This window comes from Theropithecus gelada, chromosome 19 (genome assembly GCF_003255815.1).
Source record: "Theropithecus gelada isolate Dixy chromosome 19, Tgel_1.0, whole genome shotgun sequence".
Taxonomy (NCBI): domain Eukaryota; kingdom Metazoa; phylum Chordata; class Mammalia; order Primates; family Cercopithecidae; genus Theropithecus; species Theropithecus gelada.
In genome coordinates, this window is record NC_037687.1 from 29,954,422 (window position 1) to 29,974,100 (window position 19,679).

Consider the following 19,679-nt stretch of genomic DNA (forward strand, 5'->3'; position numbering starts at 1 on the left):
TGCTTTTGCCCTAGAGGCCTCAAGAGGCCTGGAGATCATGTGCCCCTCTGGTGGTTTCTTCAATCTTTGGTATTTCTTCAGCCCTTTACTAGGTTGACAGGGTTGTAATAAACTTCAACACTGTCACCACATATAACACAAAACAAAATTTAAAAAATAATAAATACAGGCCGGGCATGGTGGCTCACACCTGTAATCCCAGCACTTTGGGGGCCGAGGTGGGCAGATGACTGGAAGTCAGGACGGCGAGACCAGCCTCATCAATATGGAGAAACTCCATCTCTACTTAAAAAAATACAAAATAGCTGGGCATGGTGGCACATGCCTGTAATCCCAGCTATTCAGGAGGCTGAGGCAGGAGAATCACTTAAACCCAGGAGGTGGAGGTTATGGTGAGCCGAGATCGCACCATTGCACTCCAGCCTAGGCAACAAGAGTGAAACTCCGTCTCCAAAAGAAAACATAATAATAATAAATACATGTGTACTATTTGAAAAATAGAACTAAAAATAATAGGAACAATAGTGAAATTGCCCCATACCTCAGTTTTTGAATGGAGCGAAAGGGCCTTGAGTGTTCATTTTGGCTGTGTGTTATTCATTCTTATCACATACAAGAGACATCAGTAATTATTGGAAGATATGGCTCTAAATCTCGAAATTCAGGGGTCTGTGTAACTGTTAAATTGAACAGAAACCTAGAGATATATTAAGAAAAATAGTGGGCTGGGCGCGATGGCTCACGCCTGTAATCCTAGTACTTTGGGATACTGAGGCAGGCGAATTGCCTGAGTTCAGGAGCTTGAAACCAGCCCCAGCAACATGGTAAAACCCCATCTCAGGTAAAAATACAAAAAATTAGCCAGATGTGGTGGCATGGGCCTGTAGTCCCAGCTGATCGGGAAGCTGAGGCATGAGAATTGCTTGAACCCGGGAGGCAGAGGTTGCAGTGAGCCAAGATTGCACCATTGCACTCCAACCTGGGTGACAGAGCAAGACTCTGTCTCCAAAAACAAAAGAAAAAGAAAAATGGTGCTCCCTTTTCCATTACTCTGCTGACCATGAACAAACACACTCTCACAGTTTTATCAATTCTTTGGTAACAATTAGAAAATACAAGCACTAGTTCGCGTTGACAGTCCAGGATCTGTAAATTCTCTGCTCTGAGCCCATCCGGACTTCCCCAATCCCAGCTTTCTCTCCTTTGAAAACACTAAGACTAATGTCACTGCATTGGTTTTTACTAGAGTCAATTACCTGTCATGCCTGGAACAGGGATCGTACCCAGATTGCCCTTAGTCAAAATAATCACGAAGTGCACATCTATAAGAAGTACGGGAGCCAGTGGGTGAAAGCTTATGAACTCAGTGAGCACAATGGACACATCACAGGTATTGACTGGGTTCCCAAGAGCAACCGCATCGTCACTTATGGGGTAGACCGCGATGCCTATGTCTGGAGTCAAAAAGATGGTGCCTGGAAACCAACCCTGATGATCCTGAGAATTAATCATGCAGCTGCTTTTGTGAAGTGGTCCCCCCTAGAGAACAAATTTGCTGTGGGAAGTGGAGCACGACTCATTTCTGTTTGTTGAGTTCGAAATGACTGGTGAGCGAGCAAGCACATTAAAAAGCCGATACGCTCCACAATCCTCAGCTTGGACTGGCATCCCAACAACGTTTTGCTGGCAGCAGGATCATGTGACTTCAAATGCAGAGTGTTTTCTGCCTACATTAAAGAAGTGGATGGGCCGGGCGCGGTGGCTCAAGCCTGTAATCCCAGCACTTTGGGAGGCCGAGACGGGTGAATCACGAGGTCAGGAGATCGAGACCATCCTGGCTAACACGGTGAAACCCCGTCTCTACTAAAAAATACAAAAACTAGCAGGGCGAGGTGGCGGGCGCCTGTAGTCCCAGCAACTCGGGAGGCTGAGGCAGGAGAATGGCGTGAACCCGGGAGGCGGAGCTTGCAGTGAGCTGAGATCCGGCCACTGCACTCCAGCCTGGGCGACAGAGCGAGACTCCGTCTCAAAAAAAAAAAAAAAAAAAAAAAAAAAGAAGTGGATGAGAAGCCAGTCAGCATGCCCTGGGGCAGCAGATGCCTTTTGGGCAGCTGATGTCAGAGTTTGGTGGCAGTGGCACTGGTGGCTGGGTGCACGGGGTAAGCTTCTCTGCCAGTAGGAGCCGCCTGGCCTGGGTCAGCCACGACAGCACTGTGTCTGTTGCTGATGCCTCCAAAAGTGTGCAGGTCTCAACTCTGAGGACGGAGTTCCTGCTGCTCCTGAGTGTGTCATTGGTCTCGGACAACAGCGTCGTGGCTGCTGGCCATGTCTGCCGCCCAGTGCTCTTTAACTATGATGACCATGGCTGCCCGACCTTCATCTCCAAGTTAGACATTCCAAAACAGCATCCAACGCAACACGTCTGCCATGGAACGCTTCGGCAACATGGACAAGAGGGCCACGACTGAGGACGGCAACATGGCCTCGGAGACTCCGCACCAGGATAGCATCACTCAAGTCTCTATTTATGAGGTGGACAAGCAAGATTGTCGCAAATTTTGCACTACTGGCATTGATGAAGCCATGACAATTTGAGATTTCAAGACCCTCGAGTTTTCCATCCAGGTCCTCCGGATAATGTGAAGCCGAGTGAGCCTTTGCCATCCAGAATGACAAACTGTGGTCAACAGCAGCTGTGCCGTGGCACGATGGCGAGGAAGCCAGACCCAAGGAAACACTGAAAATACATCACGCCAATGCTGTGTGGGTTTTTTTTTTGTTTGTTTTTTTTTTTTTGAGACGGAGTCTCACTCTGTTGCCCAGGCTGGAGTGCAGTGGCCAGATCTCAGCTCACTGCAAGCTCCGCCTCCCGGGTTCACGCCGTTCTCCTGCCTCAGCCTCCTGCGTAGCTGGGACTACAGGTGCCCGCCACCTCGCCCGGCTAGTTTTTTGTATTTTTAGTAGAGATGGGGTTTCACCGTGTTAGCCAGGATGGTCTCGATCTCCTGACCTCGTGATCCGCCCGTCTCAGCCTCCCAAAGTGCTGGGATTACAGGCTTGAGCCACCGTGCCCAGCCCTGTGTGGTTTTATTTGAATATAAAATTAGTGAAAGTGTTGGTTTTTTAAAAGCAGTAAATTTTATTTATTTATTTATTTATTTATTTATTTATTTATTTATTTGCGATTTCATTCCATTCTTGACCAAAGCTCCCCTTTAAGTAGTTTGTTATGGAAAATCGTCACACTAACTTAAAAGACAGGGTGTGGGAGATATGTAAATTGTCCACTAGAAAACTAAATAAAAGAACTAAATGTGGGAAAAAAAAGAAAAAGAAGAAAGAAAAACAAGCACTTAGGTCAGGTGCGGTGGCTCACACCTGTAATCCCAGCACTTTGGGAGGCCAAGGCGGGCGGATCACCTGAGGTCGGGAGTTTGAGACCATCCTGACCAACATGGAGAAACCCCGTCTGTACTAAACATACAAAATTAGCCGGGCATGGTGGTGCATGCCTGTAATCCCAGCTATTTGGGAGGTTGAGGCAAAAGAATCGCTTGAACCCAGGAGGTGGAGGTTGCAGTGAGCCGAGATCGCGCCACTGCACTCCAGCCTGGGCAACAAGAGCGGGGAAAAATAAAAATTAAAAAAAAAAAAAAGGCAGGGCACTGTGGCTCATGCCTTTGGAAGCACTTTGGGAGGCTGAGGTGGGTAAATCACCTGAGGTCAGGAGTTCAAGACCAGCCTGGCCAACATGGTGAAACCCGTCTCTACTAAAAATAAAAAAAAAAAATTAGCTGGGCGTGGTGGTGCATGCCCATAATCCCAGCTACTTGGGAGACTAAGGCAGGAGAATCCCTTGAACCTGGGAGGCAGAGGTTATAGTGCGCCGAGATTGCACCACTACACTCCAGCCTGGGTGACAGAGCAAGACTCCCTCTCAAAAAAAAAAAAAAAAAAAAGAAAAGAAAAGAAAATACAAGCACTAATTCATATATCAGATTCATGTCACATTCTCAAATTCATCTAAATTTTCTTGACATCCCTTTTTATACCAGTGGAGCCCTGATGGAGATACTTAATAGAAGTTTTCTCTCTATCAGAGAAATAAGCTGATGAGAATAATCTCAATGAAGGTGAAAACTCTGTTGTTTTCTGTGACCTGGGGAAAAAGCTTAAGGTGAATTTCCATTCAGATTGGTTATAAACAGACAACATACAGATGTGGATGAACTAGGTATAATTAAGTTTTTCTATCCACAAACCAGGTAAAAGAAAGTATTGGAGTAGCAGATAGCGAGGCATGAGCACGTAAGAAGCCCGTGTCACCCGCAAGGGGTCCTGATCCAGAACCTAAGAGAGGGTCCTTGGATCTCACGCAAGGAAGGATTCAAGGTGAACCCATACAGAATCATAGAGTGAAAGCAAGTTTATTAAGAGAGTAAAGGAATAAAGAATGGCTACTCCATAGGCAGAGCAGCCCCCTGTCTCATCCTGCGACCAAGAATGCCTTCACTTACTGGGAATGTAACCCAGCAGGTCTCAGGCTTATTTTCTCCAGCCCCTATTCCAGATGGAATTGCTCTGGTTCAAACGTCTCTGACATTTTGGAATCTTTAGAAATGCAACTCACTGACCGGGCGCGGTGGTTCATGCCTGTAATCCCAGCACTTTGGGAGGCCGAGACGGGTGAATCACGAGGTCAAGAGATCGAGACCATCCTGGCAAACATGGTGAAACCCCATCTCTACTAAATGTACAAAAAATTAGCCGGCCTAGTGGCGAACGCCTGTAGTCCCAGTTACTCAGGAGGCTGAGGCAAGAGAATGGTGTGAACCTGGGAGGGGAAGCTTGCAGTGAGCCAAGATTGCGCCACTGCACTCCAGCCTGGGTGACAGAGCGAGACTTGGTCTCAAAAAAAAAAGAAATGCAACTCACTGAGAGTCTCCTTAAAGATGCTGCCCACTGACAGCAAAAAAAGATCAGTGGCTACATTGCCTCCACTTGGCCTTGGGGCTGTACTTCCCTGGCCCAGAAGAGGACTTATCAGGGGCTAGCTGGACATAATCGAGATGGGGCTTTTCCCCATTAACAACCATGTGTACTTCTGTCATAACTCACTCTAGAAGAGCCTTCTGCTCAAAATGATACTAAAACACACACCGGCGGGTGGAGATTTGAGATGCTAAGGAGACATGTGGTGTGTGTACCAGCATGGGCCCTCCCAGGGCTCTCCTGATCAGAGCACTTCCTGGAACATGCTTGCTAGGAACATCTCTGCACAGCCCCTTCATGAATAATCATGTCAGATTCTCATAAAAAGGCTCTGCCCAGCACTAGTAGGAACAGACTCATTCTTTTGAGGAGCCCACCCTGTTCCACTGTTCGGGGTGTCTCTTCTTTCTGAGCTTCTATGCCTTTAGATAAAGGGCACTTACCTGCTTAACTCTTTCTGCGTGTCTCTTGACTGAATTCAAGAAGATCAAGAACCAGAGAACTTCCACGCCCCTCCTGGTAAGACCGAGACCCAGAGGACTTCCACGCCCCTCCTGGTAACATCTGGTGTTTTCCCCTGGTGGCCTGTGAACTGTTCTTCTAGGTAAGTGCCCAAAAGCTGGTGCCAGATTCTCTGGTTGACGACCTCTGCTTCTTTTTGCACTGAAGAACCTCCTGCCCTAATGCAGTTCTTGCAGCTTTAAGGGGAGGGGTTTCTCCTCTCAGGCTCTGTCCACTAACAACTGCCCCGTACCATTTCCCTTCAGCCACTGTCACTCTGCTCCCTCTGGCTGATTTCTCAGTTTACCCTGAGGGGTGATAAGCAGAGGAGGGAGGACTTTAAACTCCACACTGAGTAGCTCTGAGACATGGTGACCCTCCCTGCAGGAGGCTTGTGAAAGGCAGGGAATATGCCCTAACTGTGCAATGACTGGGGAGCTTTACATCTTTCAGCTAAAACTACTCTCCCGTGTTGAGTCGGCTCTTCTACGTGCTGTTCATGGCACTCCATTCCCCTGGACACAATATGCCGCCACTGGTGAACAATCCCCCAGGTCACTCTGCTTACTCTTTGCTGTCCCTGTCCTCGTCGCCGAGCTTCTTGGAATTCCTCCTTCATGTGCAAGCGCCTTGTATGTCCTGCTTGTCTGGGACCTGCTGCATTTGCTTTAGTGCCAGTCGCCGGAGGCCTGCCCGGGCCTGTGAGGAAGTTTATACTTATTTTTTCCCTAGAGATGAGACCCAGCTTCGTCCTTTCAGTTGCCTCCTTTCTCACTGCAGGGACCGGCACTGGCAGGATGCTCGCTTACAGGCATCCCTCGTTTATTATCGGGTCCTTCTCCGCCCGACTACTCTTCAAGAATGCCTCATTCTGTGGCTCCTCAAGCGAGCAGTCAGGTTCCTCCGGATGGTCATTTATGGGCCTCTTTCTCAATCCCCAGTTTCTCTTTACAACCGGAGTTTCCTGTGGGTCAATGGGAAGTTCTTCATTCGCCTCCTAAAGCCATTGTTACAGACCTGTACAGCAGTCAGGTGGTTTTTGCATTATGTTGAAAAGGCAGATAGAAAATGCCCCCAGCGCTCCCCTTGCTGCTTATGTGATCATATAAGGGATGTAAAAAACCATAACCAACAGCCCAGTCCACTAACTCTGAGCCCCAGGGGGCTTCCGTGCCTGTTTAAGCATTTTTTCTGTATGATCCCCAAGGAACCTACTATAAGAAGGGGAAGATATCAGATTTACCTCCATTCCTCTAACCATCTGTATGCATTAATCCAATATTATAATGCATTAAGGGGACCTTACTATAGAGTCCCTTCTCTGCAGACTTTAGCAGGGGCAGAGCTACTGGACTTCTTGCAGAATGAAGGTCACTGGGAATATGAGAGACAAGAGAACTACTCCCATGCCCGACGTTCTTACATGCTTCCTCGCCCCACACAGAGGTGAGAAAGGCGTCCCTGCTAGGCATCAATCCTAGGAAATCTAAGAAACCCTTCTGAGCAAAATGAGATACAGGGAGACAACAGATGGTGCAAATGCTAAGGCTAGCTAATTCTGGAGCCCCAGGGTGAAGAACCCGTCATCCTTGTAAATAGAGGCATGGACATGTTACCCAGGCCAAGGTGTGGAACGCCTCACCTTCCTGAGGCACCAAATAGGTGTAGAGATGCCTTCTCTATCCTATGTTCTTTCCTGTCTTCTCTTTCAGATGGGTAACCAGAGCTCCGTACCCCGGGATTCCCCTCTTGGATGCATCCTTAGAAACTGGGATAAGTTTGATCCCCAGGCATTGAAACGAAAAAGATTGGTTTTCCTTTGCAATACAGTTTGGCCAAAATATGACCTAGAAGGGCAGGAAGTCTGGCCAGTGGGGGGAAGCTTAAATGTTAACACCATACTCCAGCTTGACCTCTACTGCCGGTGTCACCGCAAATGGTCAGAGGTCCCTTATGTGCAAACCTTCATGATCTTGAGGGAAAACCCCGATTTTTGTAAAGGCTGCAAGATAGATCCTGCCCTTTTAGCTATCCTTAGTCGTCCACTCCAGAGCCCTCAACCAGGAGGCCTCAATGATTTCCTGGTCAACCCACCTCAACCTCCTCTTCCTGAGACCAAAGAGAAAGAACAGGCAACCGCAGTTCCCTCCTCCTTGTATCACACTCTTAGCCTTGATGGGTCAGCCTCAACCTACACTAGGCCCCCAGGTCCCCGCTCTGGAATCTGCCCGCTACCAGTGGTGAGCAGACTAACAGGACCAGTCCAAGTCCAGGCCCCCTTTTCCATGCACGACTTGTCCCAAGTTAAGGAAGACCTGGGAAAATTCTCAGAGAATCCGGGAAAATTCCTGGAGGGCTTCCGTAAATTAACCCTCACTTTTGAACTAACCTGGAAGGATGTCGCCATCCTCCTCGGACAAACCCTGTCTCTGGACGAAAGACAGACCATTTGGGAGGCAGCACGTCAATGTGGGGATGAGCTCCACTTGGCAGACGCCAACTACCCCGTGGGAGCTACAGCTGTCCCCCTGCAGGACCCCAACTGGGACTACGATACCCCGGCAGGAATCTGCGCCAGAAATCATATGCTCCTATGCCTGATAGAGGGAATGAAAAGGAGTCAAGTCAAGCCTGTCAATTATAATAAGTTAGCAACCATCGACCAAGGGCCACATGAGAATCCCATAGCTTTTCTCGAAAGGCTCCAGGAAACTCTTATCAAACATACTAACCTAGACCCGGGATCCCCAGAAGGACAACTGGTCCTAAAGGATCACTTCCTCACACAAGCTGCCCCAGACATTAGGAGAAAACTGCAGAGGCTGGCTTTGGGAACTAGTGCCCCCATGTCACAAATCCTCAAATTAGCTTCCTCAGTGTTTTATAACCGAGACCAGGAGGAGAGGGACAGGGCCGAGAAGAAGGAAAAACAGAAAGAAGAGAGGCAGGCTCAATTATTAGCTGCTTTGCAAGTCCACCAGCCCCCTCCAGGTTGCCCTAAGGATACACTCCCAGGGAAGTGCTATCAGTGCGGGAAGCCAGTCCACTGGAAGGCAAACTGCCCCCATGGGCCAAAGGGGGAAAAGCCCTACACGGCCTGTCCCCTGTGTCATAAGCTCAGCTACTAGAAAGGGGACTGTCCCAAAAGCCAAAAGGGCCCCAAACAAATGATGACTTTGAGCTGAGGGTGCCCTCTGCCTTGGCTGGCTCCCAGATGTGACATCATCATCAAAGGGATGGAGCCAAGGGCAACTCCGGACGTAGCAGGTAGGACAATACATTTTCTATTGGATTTGGGAGCAGACTGCTTGGTGCTGACCCCCTTCTCTAGGCAACTTTCCTCTGTCAGGTAATCAGGATAAATGGCATCTCCTCCTAAGATTTACACCTTCTTTATTGTCAAAAGACCAATTAATCTTTTCCCATGAGTTCCTGATAACATCTGTCTTTAGGGCAGGGATATACTCTCCAAACTAGGGGCACACTTCACATTTACCTGAACTTCCCTGAAAGACCTTTTTTTTTTTTTTTTTTTGGAAGACTCACCCATGACATTGGTGAGTTATTTCGATCTGGAATCACAAATAACCCTGAGATATGGGCCTCTGATATGCTAGGAAGGGCAACAACTGCAGTCCCAGTCAAAATGGGGCTAAGAAAACCTTCCACTTCTTTCATAAGAAACAATACTCGCTATGGCCACAGGCAATGGAAGGACTTGAGCCTATCATTAACCCATTCCTTAGACGTGGCCTGTTGAAGTCTATAATTCTCCCTGCAACGCAGGAAATCTATTCTGCTGGTAGAAAACATTTAAAGGATTCTCCACTACTGAACCCTGACTGACTCTGGTTTTCTGATGGTGGCAGTTTCATCCAACAAGGAGTGACACATGCAGTTATGCAATAGTGTCTCTATTTGACATTATAGAAGCCAAATGCCTTGCTCCAAGAACCTTGGCACAGCTAGCAGAGCTCATATCCTTAATTAGAGCCACAGAACGATGGAAAAACCCAACAGTTGCAATTTATACATATTCAAAATATGCCTTCTCAGGGCTCCATGCTCATGTGGCCATCTGGAAGGAATAGAGATTTTTAACAGCAAAAGATACCCCTCTGGAATGTGGACGAGAGATCTTGGCCCCGCTCTAGGCCGTACACCTATCACGGGAGATAGCTGTAGTCCATGGCCAGGGACACCAAAAGGACGAGGGAGAAAATGCCCAGCAAAACAGGAGGGCGGATCAAGCAGCCAGGACCACTACCCTCTCTAGGGAGCTCCTGATGGCCCTTAACCCAACTTTACCCAACACCTTACCCACCCACAAAAACCAAAGAGGAAAAGGAAAGGGCTACCAAATATGGATCTACCTGGGAACCTGAGGTGTGGTATACAGTGGGAGGAATTCTCTACTTTCCTAGGCCCTCCAGTAAAAACTTGTAAGAGCACTCCATGAGTCACGTCACTTTGGGAGACATCATCTCCAGCACATGTGCAAAAACCTCTTTTCCGGGAAAGGGCTCTACTAGACTATTCGTCAGGTCTTTAACGCCTGTCCATCCTGTGCTGTAATAGCCCCCAGGGCCCTATGCTACCCTGCTTTTTTTTTCTTTTCTTTTTTTTTTTTTTTTTTTGAGACGAAGTTTTGCTCTTGGTGCCCAGGCTGCAGTGCAATGGCATAATCTTGGCTCATCACAATCTCTGCTTCCCAAGTTCAAGCGATTCTCCAGCCTCAGCCTCCGGAGTGGCTGGGATTACAGGCAGGTGCCACCAAAAAAAAAACCAGAAACAATTTTTTTTTTTTTTGGTATTTTTAGTAGAGACAGGGTTTCTCCATGCTGGTCAGGCTGGTCTTGAACTCCCAACCTCAGGTGATCCGCCCGCCTCAGCCTCCCAAAGTGCTGGGATTACACCGTGCCCAGCCAAATTTTTTTGTTGTTGTTCAATGTTGCCCAGGTTGGCCTCAAACGCATAGCCTTGCCTCTTTGTGCCCCAGGACAACCGGCCGGAGCCAATGCAGCTCCCTGGCCTGCTTAATTCAGCCAGTTCAGCATCGGGGAGCTTACCCAGGGAAAGACTGACAGATGTATGTCACACAATTGCCAGCCTGTAGAGGCTTTAAATACCTTCTGGTGTTTATGGACACCTTGATTGGGTGGATTAAATCCTTTCCTACAAGAACAGAAAAGGCCCAGGAAGCAGCCAAGGTACTTCTTTAAAAAAAAAAAAAAAAAATCATCCCGGCCAGGCATGGTGGCTCAGGCCTGTAATCCCAGCACTTTGGGAGGCTGAGGCAGGCGGATCACGAGGTCAGGAGATCAAGACCATCCTGGCTAACACGGTCAAATCCCGTCTCTAATAAAAAATAGAAAAAATTAGCCGGGTGTAGTGGTGGGCGCCTGTAGTTCCAGCTACCTGGGAGGCTGAGGCAGGAGAATGGCGTGAACCCGGGAGGCGGAGCTTGCAGTGAGCTGAGATCGTGCCACTGCACTCCAGCCTGGGCAACTGAGCGAGATGCCATCTCAAAAAAAAAAAAAAAAAAAAAAAAAAGGCCAGGCGCGGTGGCTCACGCCTGTAATCCCAGCACTTTGGGAGGCCAAAGTGGGCAGATCATGAGGTCAGGAGATCGAGACCATCTTGGCTAACACGGTGAAACCCCATCTCTACTAAAAATACAAAAAATTAGCCGGGCGTGGTGGCAGGCGCCTGTAGTCCCAGTTACTCGGGAGACTGAGGCAGGAGAATGGCGTGAACCTGGGAGGCGGAGCTTGCAGTGAGCCGAGATCACGCCATGGCACTCCAGCCTGGGCCACAGAGCGAGACTGCAACTCAAAAAAAAAAAAAAAAAAAAGGCATTCCTCAGTGTGGGCTGAGTTTGTTTTTACAAAGTGACAACGGCCCAGTTTTCATTTCACACACCCTTTAATTAGTGGCAAAAGCCCTAGAAAAAAAGCACTCCTAGCACTCCTGGAGAACACGATCCTCTGGCAAGGTAGAAAGGACTAATCAAACGACTAAAAGGACTCTGAACAAAGTGTGCCAGGAAACCTCCGCACCATGGTTAGAACTGCTGCCCATGGCAACTCTGAATGAGCATCGCCCCTAAAATTACTTATGCCTTTGTCCTTCTGAAATTTTATTCGGAAGACCCCTCCTACATGCAGACCTAACGTGAGATCCAGAAGTTACCCAATTAACCAAATACATAACATCATTGGTCCAAGGTACTGCCTGCCACTGACCCTTCTGGGAATCAACGCTTATACTAGTCAGGGTCACAGGTCCCCATCAAAACCTAGAGAGATGGGTCACCTGGGTCTCAACCAGCCTGGGTCTCTCCTTTATGGAAAGGCCCCTTTATTACTTTCTACCCCAACAGCTATCAAAGTTTCTGGAATCTCTAGTTGGATACATCACTCCCGAGTAAAACTGTGAGAAGGTCCCGAAGAACCAACAACAGAATCAGCATCTCAGTCTCGTGAGCCAGCCTCTGGAGGGCTTCCAATTCCTCTTCAAGGGAAAAGATAAGTAAAGCCTTCTCTCCTTTCACCTTAAAAAAAGGTCTCTCAGTACTGGGAATCTTGGTTGCGGTGGCATTGGTTATTCTCCTTATTTGGACTCACACTTGCATGCCACCTGAAGTCCCGATAACAGCCTGTTTTATCACCAAACACTCCATTTAACCATTGAATTATTTGTCTCTCCTATTTTCACCACTTTCCTTTTGCTTTCACAAAGCTTAAAGGAGAATCAGCTATGACAGAGAAATTCCTTTTCCTTTATCTTTCCCTCCTTCCCATGCCCCTACTCTCACAGGCACAATGGAGTGAAAATTCCCTTGTCAATTTTTCCAAAATTATTGCTTCGGGAAACCATCTAAGCAACTGTTGGATCTGTCACAACTTCATCACCAGGTCCTCATCTTACCAATATGTTTTGCTAAGAAATTTTTCTTTAAACCTAACATTTGGTTCGGGAATCCCTGAAGGCCAACACAAATCTGTTCCACTCCAGGTTTCGCTTGTTAACTCAGCGTACCAAGTCCCCTGCCTGGATCTCACTCCACCTTTCAATCAAAGCTCTAAAACTTCTTTCTATTTGTACAACTGCTCTTCTCTAAACCAAACCTGTTGTCCATGCCCTGAAGGGCGCTGTGGCCGGAAGAACACCTCTGAGGAGGGATTCCCCAGTCCCACCATCCATCCCATGAGCTTTTCCCCAGCAGGCTGCCACCCTAACTTGACTCACTGGTGTCCAGTGAGCCATAAACAAATGAACGATTATCGAGACAAGTCACCCCAAAACCGCTGTGCAGCTTGGGAAGGAAAAGAGCTAATCACATGGAGGGTTCTATATTCGCTTCCCAAGGCACACACTGTCCCCACATGGCCAAAAACTACTGTTCCCCTGGGAGGGCCTCTATCCCCTACATGCAATCAAACTATTCCAGCAGTGTGGAAATCGCAGTTACACAAGTGGTTCGACAGCCGCATGCCCCGGTGGGCCTGTACCCCTCCTGGCTATGTGTTTTTATGTGGACCACAAAAAAATAAACTGCCCTTTGACGGAAGTCCTAAGAGAACCTATTCAACTCCCCCCGTGGCAAACCTCTTTACTTGCATTAATAACATCCAACATACGGGGGAATGTGCTGTGGGACTTTTGGGACCACGGGGGATAGGTGTGACCATTTACAACACCACCCAACCCAGACAGAAAAGAGCTCTGGGTCTGATACTGGCAGGGATAGGAGCAGCCGTAGGAATGATCGCCCCGTGGGGAGGGTTCGCTTATCATGATGTCACCCTCAGAAATCTCTCCAGACAAATAGAAAACATAGCTAAGAGTACCGGAGATAGCATCTCTAAACTCAAGGCCTCCATAGATTCTCTAGCAAACGTAGTCATGGACAACAGATTGGCCTTAGATTACCTCTTAGCAGAGCAGGGTGGAGTCTGTGCAGTGATCAATAAAACCTGTTGCGTTTATGTCAATAACAGCGGGGCGATAGAGGAGGATATAAAAAAGATCTATGACCAGGCTATGTGGCTTCATGACTTTGGAAAAGATGATTCAGCAGGGTCCATTTGGGAGGCTGTGAAATCTGCCCTCCCCTCCCTCACATGGTTTGTCCCTTTACTGGGACCAGCTGCACTTATAGCCTTCTTTCTCCTCTTTGGCCCTTGTCTCTATAATTCACTGATGAAATACGTCTCTTCCAGGATACGGCAATTTCACACAGAGCCCCTAGAAGTGGAAATAGATCATCCAATCTTCCTTGGAGGCCCCAGCACCTACAAGTACATCTCTCCCTTGGATGCCAGTGGGCAAAGATTCTGCAGCTACGGAGGGGCTCCTTCCCTGACAGAGAGCAAGAGAGGGAGACCCTGATGATTTCTTCGTCCCATGTCAGCAGGAAGTAGTTACAGAAGACCCACGACGTCCTTACGCCCAAAGCTTTTCAGGGTCTCCATCTCTTGAGGGGGATTATTTTTAGGGTAGGCAGGTAGCCAGATATGAGCAGGCAAGGAAGCCCCTGGGAAAGGAATCTTTAGAAATGGAGCCCACTGATGTCCTCCTTGGAAACACTGCATGCTGAGTCAGCAAAAAAGAGGAGCGTGGCTACACTGGCTACACCTGGCCTTGTGGCTGCACGCCTCTGTTCCAGAAGGGAACTTATCAAGGCCTAGCCAGAGGTGACCGAGGTCGGAGCTATTCCCCACTAAGGAGCATGTATACTTCTCTAATAATTCATCCTAATAAACCATTTTGCTCATTAAAATAATAAAAAAAAACACACCCCTGTGTGGAGATTTTATTTTTTAACCAGATATTCCTTGTTAGATTTTAGATGCAAATGACACGGCACGTGTGTGCCCAGACTACTTCCCAAAACATGCTTATTAGTAATGCCCCTGCAAGGCCCCTTCATGAATAATCATGTAAAACTCTCATAAGAAGGATCTCCCCGGCCAGGTGCGGTGGCTCATGCCTGTAATCCCAATACTTTGGGAGGACAAGACAGGCAGATCACCTGAGGTCGGGAGCTCAAGACCAGCCTGACCAACATGGAGAAACCCTGTCTCTACTAAAAATACAAAATTAGGCATGGCGGTGCATGCCTGTAATCCCAGCTACTCGGGAGGCTGAGGCAGGAGCATCGCTTGAACCCGGGAGGCAGAGGTTGTGTTGAGCCTAGATCGAGCCATTGCACTCCAGCCTGGGCAAAAAGAGGGGCTCTCCATCTCAAAAAACAAACAAAAAGAAGCATCTCCTCAGCATTCGTGAGACTCATTCATTTGAGCAGCCCAGCCTGTTCTGTCTTTCAGGGTGTACTGTTTCTTTAAAAGCTCCTATAAAAATTCCTCCCAGGCCTGGCACAGTGGCTCAGGCCTGTAATCCCAGCACTTCCTTAGGTAGATCCTCAGACAGATCACGGGTCAGGAGTTTGAGACCAGCCTGACCAACATGGTGAAAACCTGTCTCTACTAAAAATACAAAAAAATTAGCCGGGCGTGGTGGCACGTGCCTGTAATCCCAGCTACTCAGGAGGCTGAGGCAGGAGAATCCCTTGAAACCAGGAGGCAGAGGTTGCAGTGAGCCGAGATTGCGCCACTGCACGCCAGCCTGGGCGACAGAGCGAGACTCCATCTGGGGAGGGGGGCAGGGAATTCCGCCTCAGTCACTAGCAGCTGACTCACTCTCCGGGAGCAGCCTTTCTGTTTCTTCTGGAGCTCCTATTTTTAAATAAAGGGTACTTAATTATTTAACTCTTTCCGTGTGCCTCCTGGATGAATTCTTTCCTTCAGGAAGACAAACTGAAGGATCTCCACACCCCTCCTGGTAACAAAGGTCTCGGTGCAATCCCTCCTTTGGAAGCTATGGAGGATTTAGTGTATCTAAACTAGTAAATACAAACTATACTCAATTATCCAAGAAATCACCAAGGAAACACTCTTCACTCCATTTTTTATATCTCGGGAAAAATATAATTAAAGACAAAATAATTTTTTCCAAACCCAGAAATCCTCACCAAAAATGAAAAAAAATAAATAAAGAATCCCAGTTGGTGGCTGGTGAATGCTTCTGCCTTAAGCAATACATGTTTTGAAGCTGTCAGCTTCTTTTTCCTCATAAGTGACTCTACAGAGTCTAGTCTTTGCTTTGCACTCTAGACAAGGAATAGAGAATTTCTTAATCTTATCAGAAACATATAAATTGTTTGGTTTTGCACAATATTTACTAATTTTCTCCACTCGTCCACTGTAGAGTCTTAGCACAAAATGAGACACCTCTCTCCCGTATTGAACTTAAAACAGACTGAGCTTCTGCTCCATAACCATAAACAGTAATAGCAATACTAATTGAAAGATGAAGTAATATTACATAAGTAGGTGTAAAATTGATAATTCATTGTTATTTTCGGTTTTACAATAAGTGTGAATTACACAGAATAAATCTTTCTCTCTCTCTCTCTCCTTTTTTTCTATTTCTGACAGTCTCGCTCTGTCGTACAGGCCAAAGTGCCACGGGTGACCTCAGCTTAATGCAACCTCTGCTTCCTGGGTTCAAGTGACTCTTGTGCCTCAGCCTCCTGAGTAGCTGGGATTACAGGTGTACACCACCTTGCCTGGCTAATTTTTGTATTTTTCATAGAGATGAAATTTCACTATGTTGGCCAGAGTGGTCTTGCACTCTGGACCTCAGATGATCAACCTGCCTTGGTCTCTCAAGGTGCTGGGATTACAGGCATAAGCCACCACACCCGATGGAGTTTTCATTCATTTACTTTAATCATCATGGGTTAGAAATATAGCTTTTAAAAATGTAGTTGAATATACCCATACAGTTAGACTCTAAAAAGAGCATTTCCTCTATTAATGTTTATTACATAATATGGTGGAACTCAGACTTGCTATGCTGCTCAAGATGGAGTGCAGTGTCATGATCTCGGCTCATTGCAACCTCCGCCTCATGGGTTTAAGCGATTCTGGTGCCTCAGCCTCCCAAGTAGCTGGGATTACAGGTGTATACCACCACGCCTGGCTAAATTTTGTATTTTTACTAAAGACAGTGTTTTGCTATGTTGCCCAGGTTAGTCTCGAACTCCTGGCCACAAGTGATCCATCCACCTTTACCTCCCAAAGTGCTGGGATTGCAGGTGTGGGCCACCACACCAGCTTATTTTTTTCTTTTCTTTTCTTTTCTTTTTTGAGACGGAGTTTTGCTCTTGCTGTCCAGGCTAGAGTGCAGTGGCACAATCTCAGCTCAGTGCAACCTCCACCTTCCGGGTTCAAGTGATTGTCCTGCCTCAGCCTCCTGAGTAGCTGGGATTACAGGCATGCGCCACCATACCCGGCTAATTTTGTATTTTTAGTAGAGACAGGGTTTCTCCATGTTATTCAAGCTGGTCTTGAACTCCTGACCTCGTGTGATCCACCCGTCTCGGCCCCCCAAAGTGGTGGGATTATAGGCGTGAGTCATTGTGCCCGGCAATTTTTTCTATCTTAATTTCTTCTGTATTAATCAGCTTGTGATAGATACATGGCTTCTGAAACAGAAAAGTGCAAGGGCTTTTTATGAGCAGAGCATGGGAGACTACCAGTAACAAATGCTGTGGCATAAATGATGAGTGAGAAGGAGAGTGGAGAGTCTCTACTGTCCTACCTACTAATTGTGCTTTGAGAATTTGGATTGAAAAAAGCCACCTTGGCCGGGCGCGGTGGCTCAAGCCTGTAATCCCAGCACTTTGGGAGGCCGAGACGGGCGGATCACGAGGTCAGGAGATCGAGACCATCCTGGCTAACACGGTGAAACCCCGTCTCTACTAAAAAATACAAAAAAAAACTAGCCGGGCGAAGTGGCGGGCGCCTGTGGTCCCAGCTACTCGGGAGGCTGAGGCAGGAGAATGGCGTGAACCCGGGAGGCGGAGCTTGCAGTGAGCTGAGATCCGGCCACCGCACTCCAGCCTGGGCGACAGAGCCAGACTCAGTCTCAAAAAAAAAAAAAAAAAAAAGAAAAAAGCCACCTTAATGGTATTTGCTTATCGTTTATTCTCCCCCAGCTGGCAGGAGATAAGGATAGAGTCCCCAAAGCTTATAGGGCACTTAGGGTGGATATGAAACATTAAAACTTCACTTGCTTGAAACCAGAGTGGCCACCACGCTGCTCAAAATTACTGCCAATGATGTCTTGCTTCCTGGCATTCAGAAACTTTCTCCTTCTCTACCCCCGACTCTTCCTTCCCTCTCTATTCCAATCTCAATCCCCTTAAGGAAGAGTTGAGTATCCTGAACAATTTGGGAGAAAAAAGAGATTCAAACTTTTGTAGCTCTCTTGGTAAGAGGTGCCCCAATCACCTTCCGAGGAAAGATGCTTTAAGGAGTGTCTCAAACCACCAAGGCCTGTGGGACCAAGCACGTATGGGGCCCGTAGGAAGAAGCCACTGAGCCTCACTCAGGATCCTCCAGATGCTGGGGGTACAAGGAGCAGCAGGCAGCATTATGCTTGTATCAAGCACCCAAGGAGAAAACAAGGCCAAGGAGCTGCCCCGGCCTCCCCTGACATGATTGTCTCCTATGGCCGTGGGTTTGTTTGGAGACCTTCAACGTAACTGTTATTCCTCCCTCTCCTTTGTAAGCTCAGAGTAAGGGTAGGTTTGCTACCAGTCTTTTAAGAAAGATTGTTGCCACTCTTGCTTACAGGGCAGAGAGAAGGCACCCAGAATGGTGGCCACCAGCACCCCACTCCCAAGCCAACGCCACCTCCAGTGTACCCATGCACACAGTCTCCAGAAGGGGACACCAGCCCCAGATCCAGCTGCATTGTCTCTGCCACTGTGGTGAACACTTGCAAGGAGGCAGGGACTCTGGCACCCTCTAGCACGCTGGCTCTTGAGGAGTCAGAGGAAAATGTTGGGGCCCATTACAAGTCCCCTAGAGTTGGAGCACACAGTCCAGATGTTGGGAGCTGAGTGCTGGCCGCCTAAAACCTTCCAGAAATGAAGCCTGTCGGCTAAATCCACCTTATACCACAACCCACAATCAAACCCTCAAGGTCATCAAATAGTTATGATAAAAGTAAAAAACCATAACAAAAACAAAAAACAACCCTCATCCAAAGGTCAGCAACCTCAAAGACTGAAGGTAGATAAGCCCAAAAAGATGAGAAAGAATCAGTGCAGGAAACCTGGAAACTCAAAAAGCTAGGGTGCCATTTTTCCTCCAAACAACTGCATCACCTTTCCAGCAAAGTTTCTGTACCATGCAGAGATGGCCGAAATAACAGAAATAGAACTCAGAATGTGGATAAGGACAAAGTTTATTAAGCTATGGGAGTATGCTGAAACCCAATCCAACAAAGATAACAAACATGATAAAACAATGGGATTATGTAAAGAGGCCAAATCTATGATTCACTGGTGTCCCTGAAAGAGAGTGAAACCAATTTGGAAAATATATATATATATATATATTTTTTTTATACGGAGTCTCGCTCTGCCGCCCAGGCTGGAGTGCAGTGGCCAGATCTCAGCTCACTGCAAGCTCTGCTTCCCGGGTTTACGCCATTCTCCTGCCTCAGCCTCCCGAGTAGCTGGGACTACAGGCGCCCCCCACCTCGCCCGGCTAGTTTTTTTTTTGGTATTTTTTAGTAGAGACGGGGTTTCACCGTGTTAGCCAGGATGGTCTCAATCTCCTGACCTCGTGATCTGCCCGCCTCAGCCTCCCAAAGTGCTGGGATTACAGGCTTGAGCCACCACGCCTGGCCCTGGAAAATATATTTTTGCATATTATCCATAAGAACTTCCCCAATCTAGCTAGAGAGGCCAATATTCAAATTCAGGAAATGCAGAGAACCCCAGTACGATATTTCACAAGAAGATCATAGTCAAGTCACATAATCATCAGATTCTCCAAGGTCAATATGAAAGAAAAAATGTTAAAGGAAGCTAGAGAGAAAGGTCAGGTCACCTACAAAGGAAAGCCCATAATGGCAGACGTCTCAGCAGAAAGCCTACAAGCTAGAAGAGATTGAGGGCCAATATTCAACATTCTTAAAGAAAAGAAATTCCAACCCACAATTTCATATTTGGACAAAGTAAGCTTCATAAGCGAAAGAGAAATAAGATCCTTTTCAGAGAAGTAAATGCTGAGGGAATTCATTACCATCAGACCTGCCATACA

At 47.4% G+C, this 19,679-nt stretch overlaps 1 protein-coding gene and 1 pseudogene across 1 annotated transcript; both read left to right on the forward strand.

Moving 5' to 3' along the window:
• The first annotated feature begins 1,261 nt into the window (after nucleotides 1–1,261).
• On the forward strand, nucleotides 1,262–2,643 carry LOC112612456 (annotated as a pseudogene).
• Nucleotides 2,644–12,252: 9,609 nt separating this feature from the next.
• Nucleotides 12,253–14,738, forward strand: LOC112612452 (endogenous retrovirus group V member 1 Env polyprotein). The gene has a single exon (XM_025367024.1). It carries the CDS (start codon nucleotides 12,253–12,255, stop codon nucleotides 13,885–13,887), a length of 1,635 nt encoding a protein of 544 aa, XP_025222809.1. The 3' UTR covers nucleotides 13,888–14,738.
• Nucleotides 14,739–19,679: the final 4,941 nt, after the last annotated feature.

What these genes read in the sequence shown, in the direction of transcription:
- LOC112612452 (XM_025367024.1), top strand. Translation starts at nt 12,253, where the DNA reads ATGACAGAGAAATTCCTTTTCCTTTATCTTTCCCTCCTTCCCATGCCC.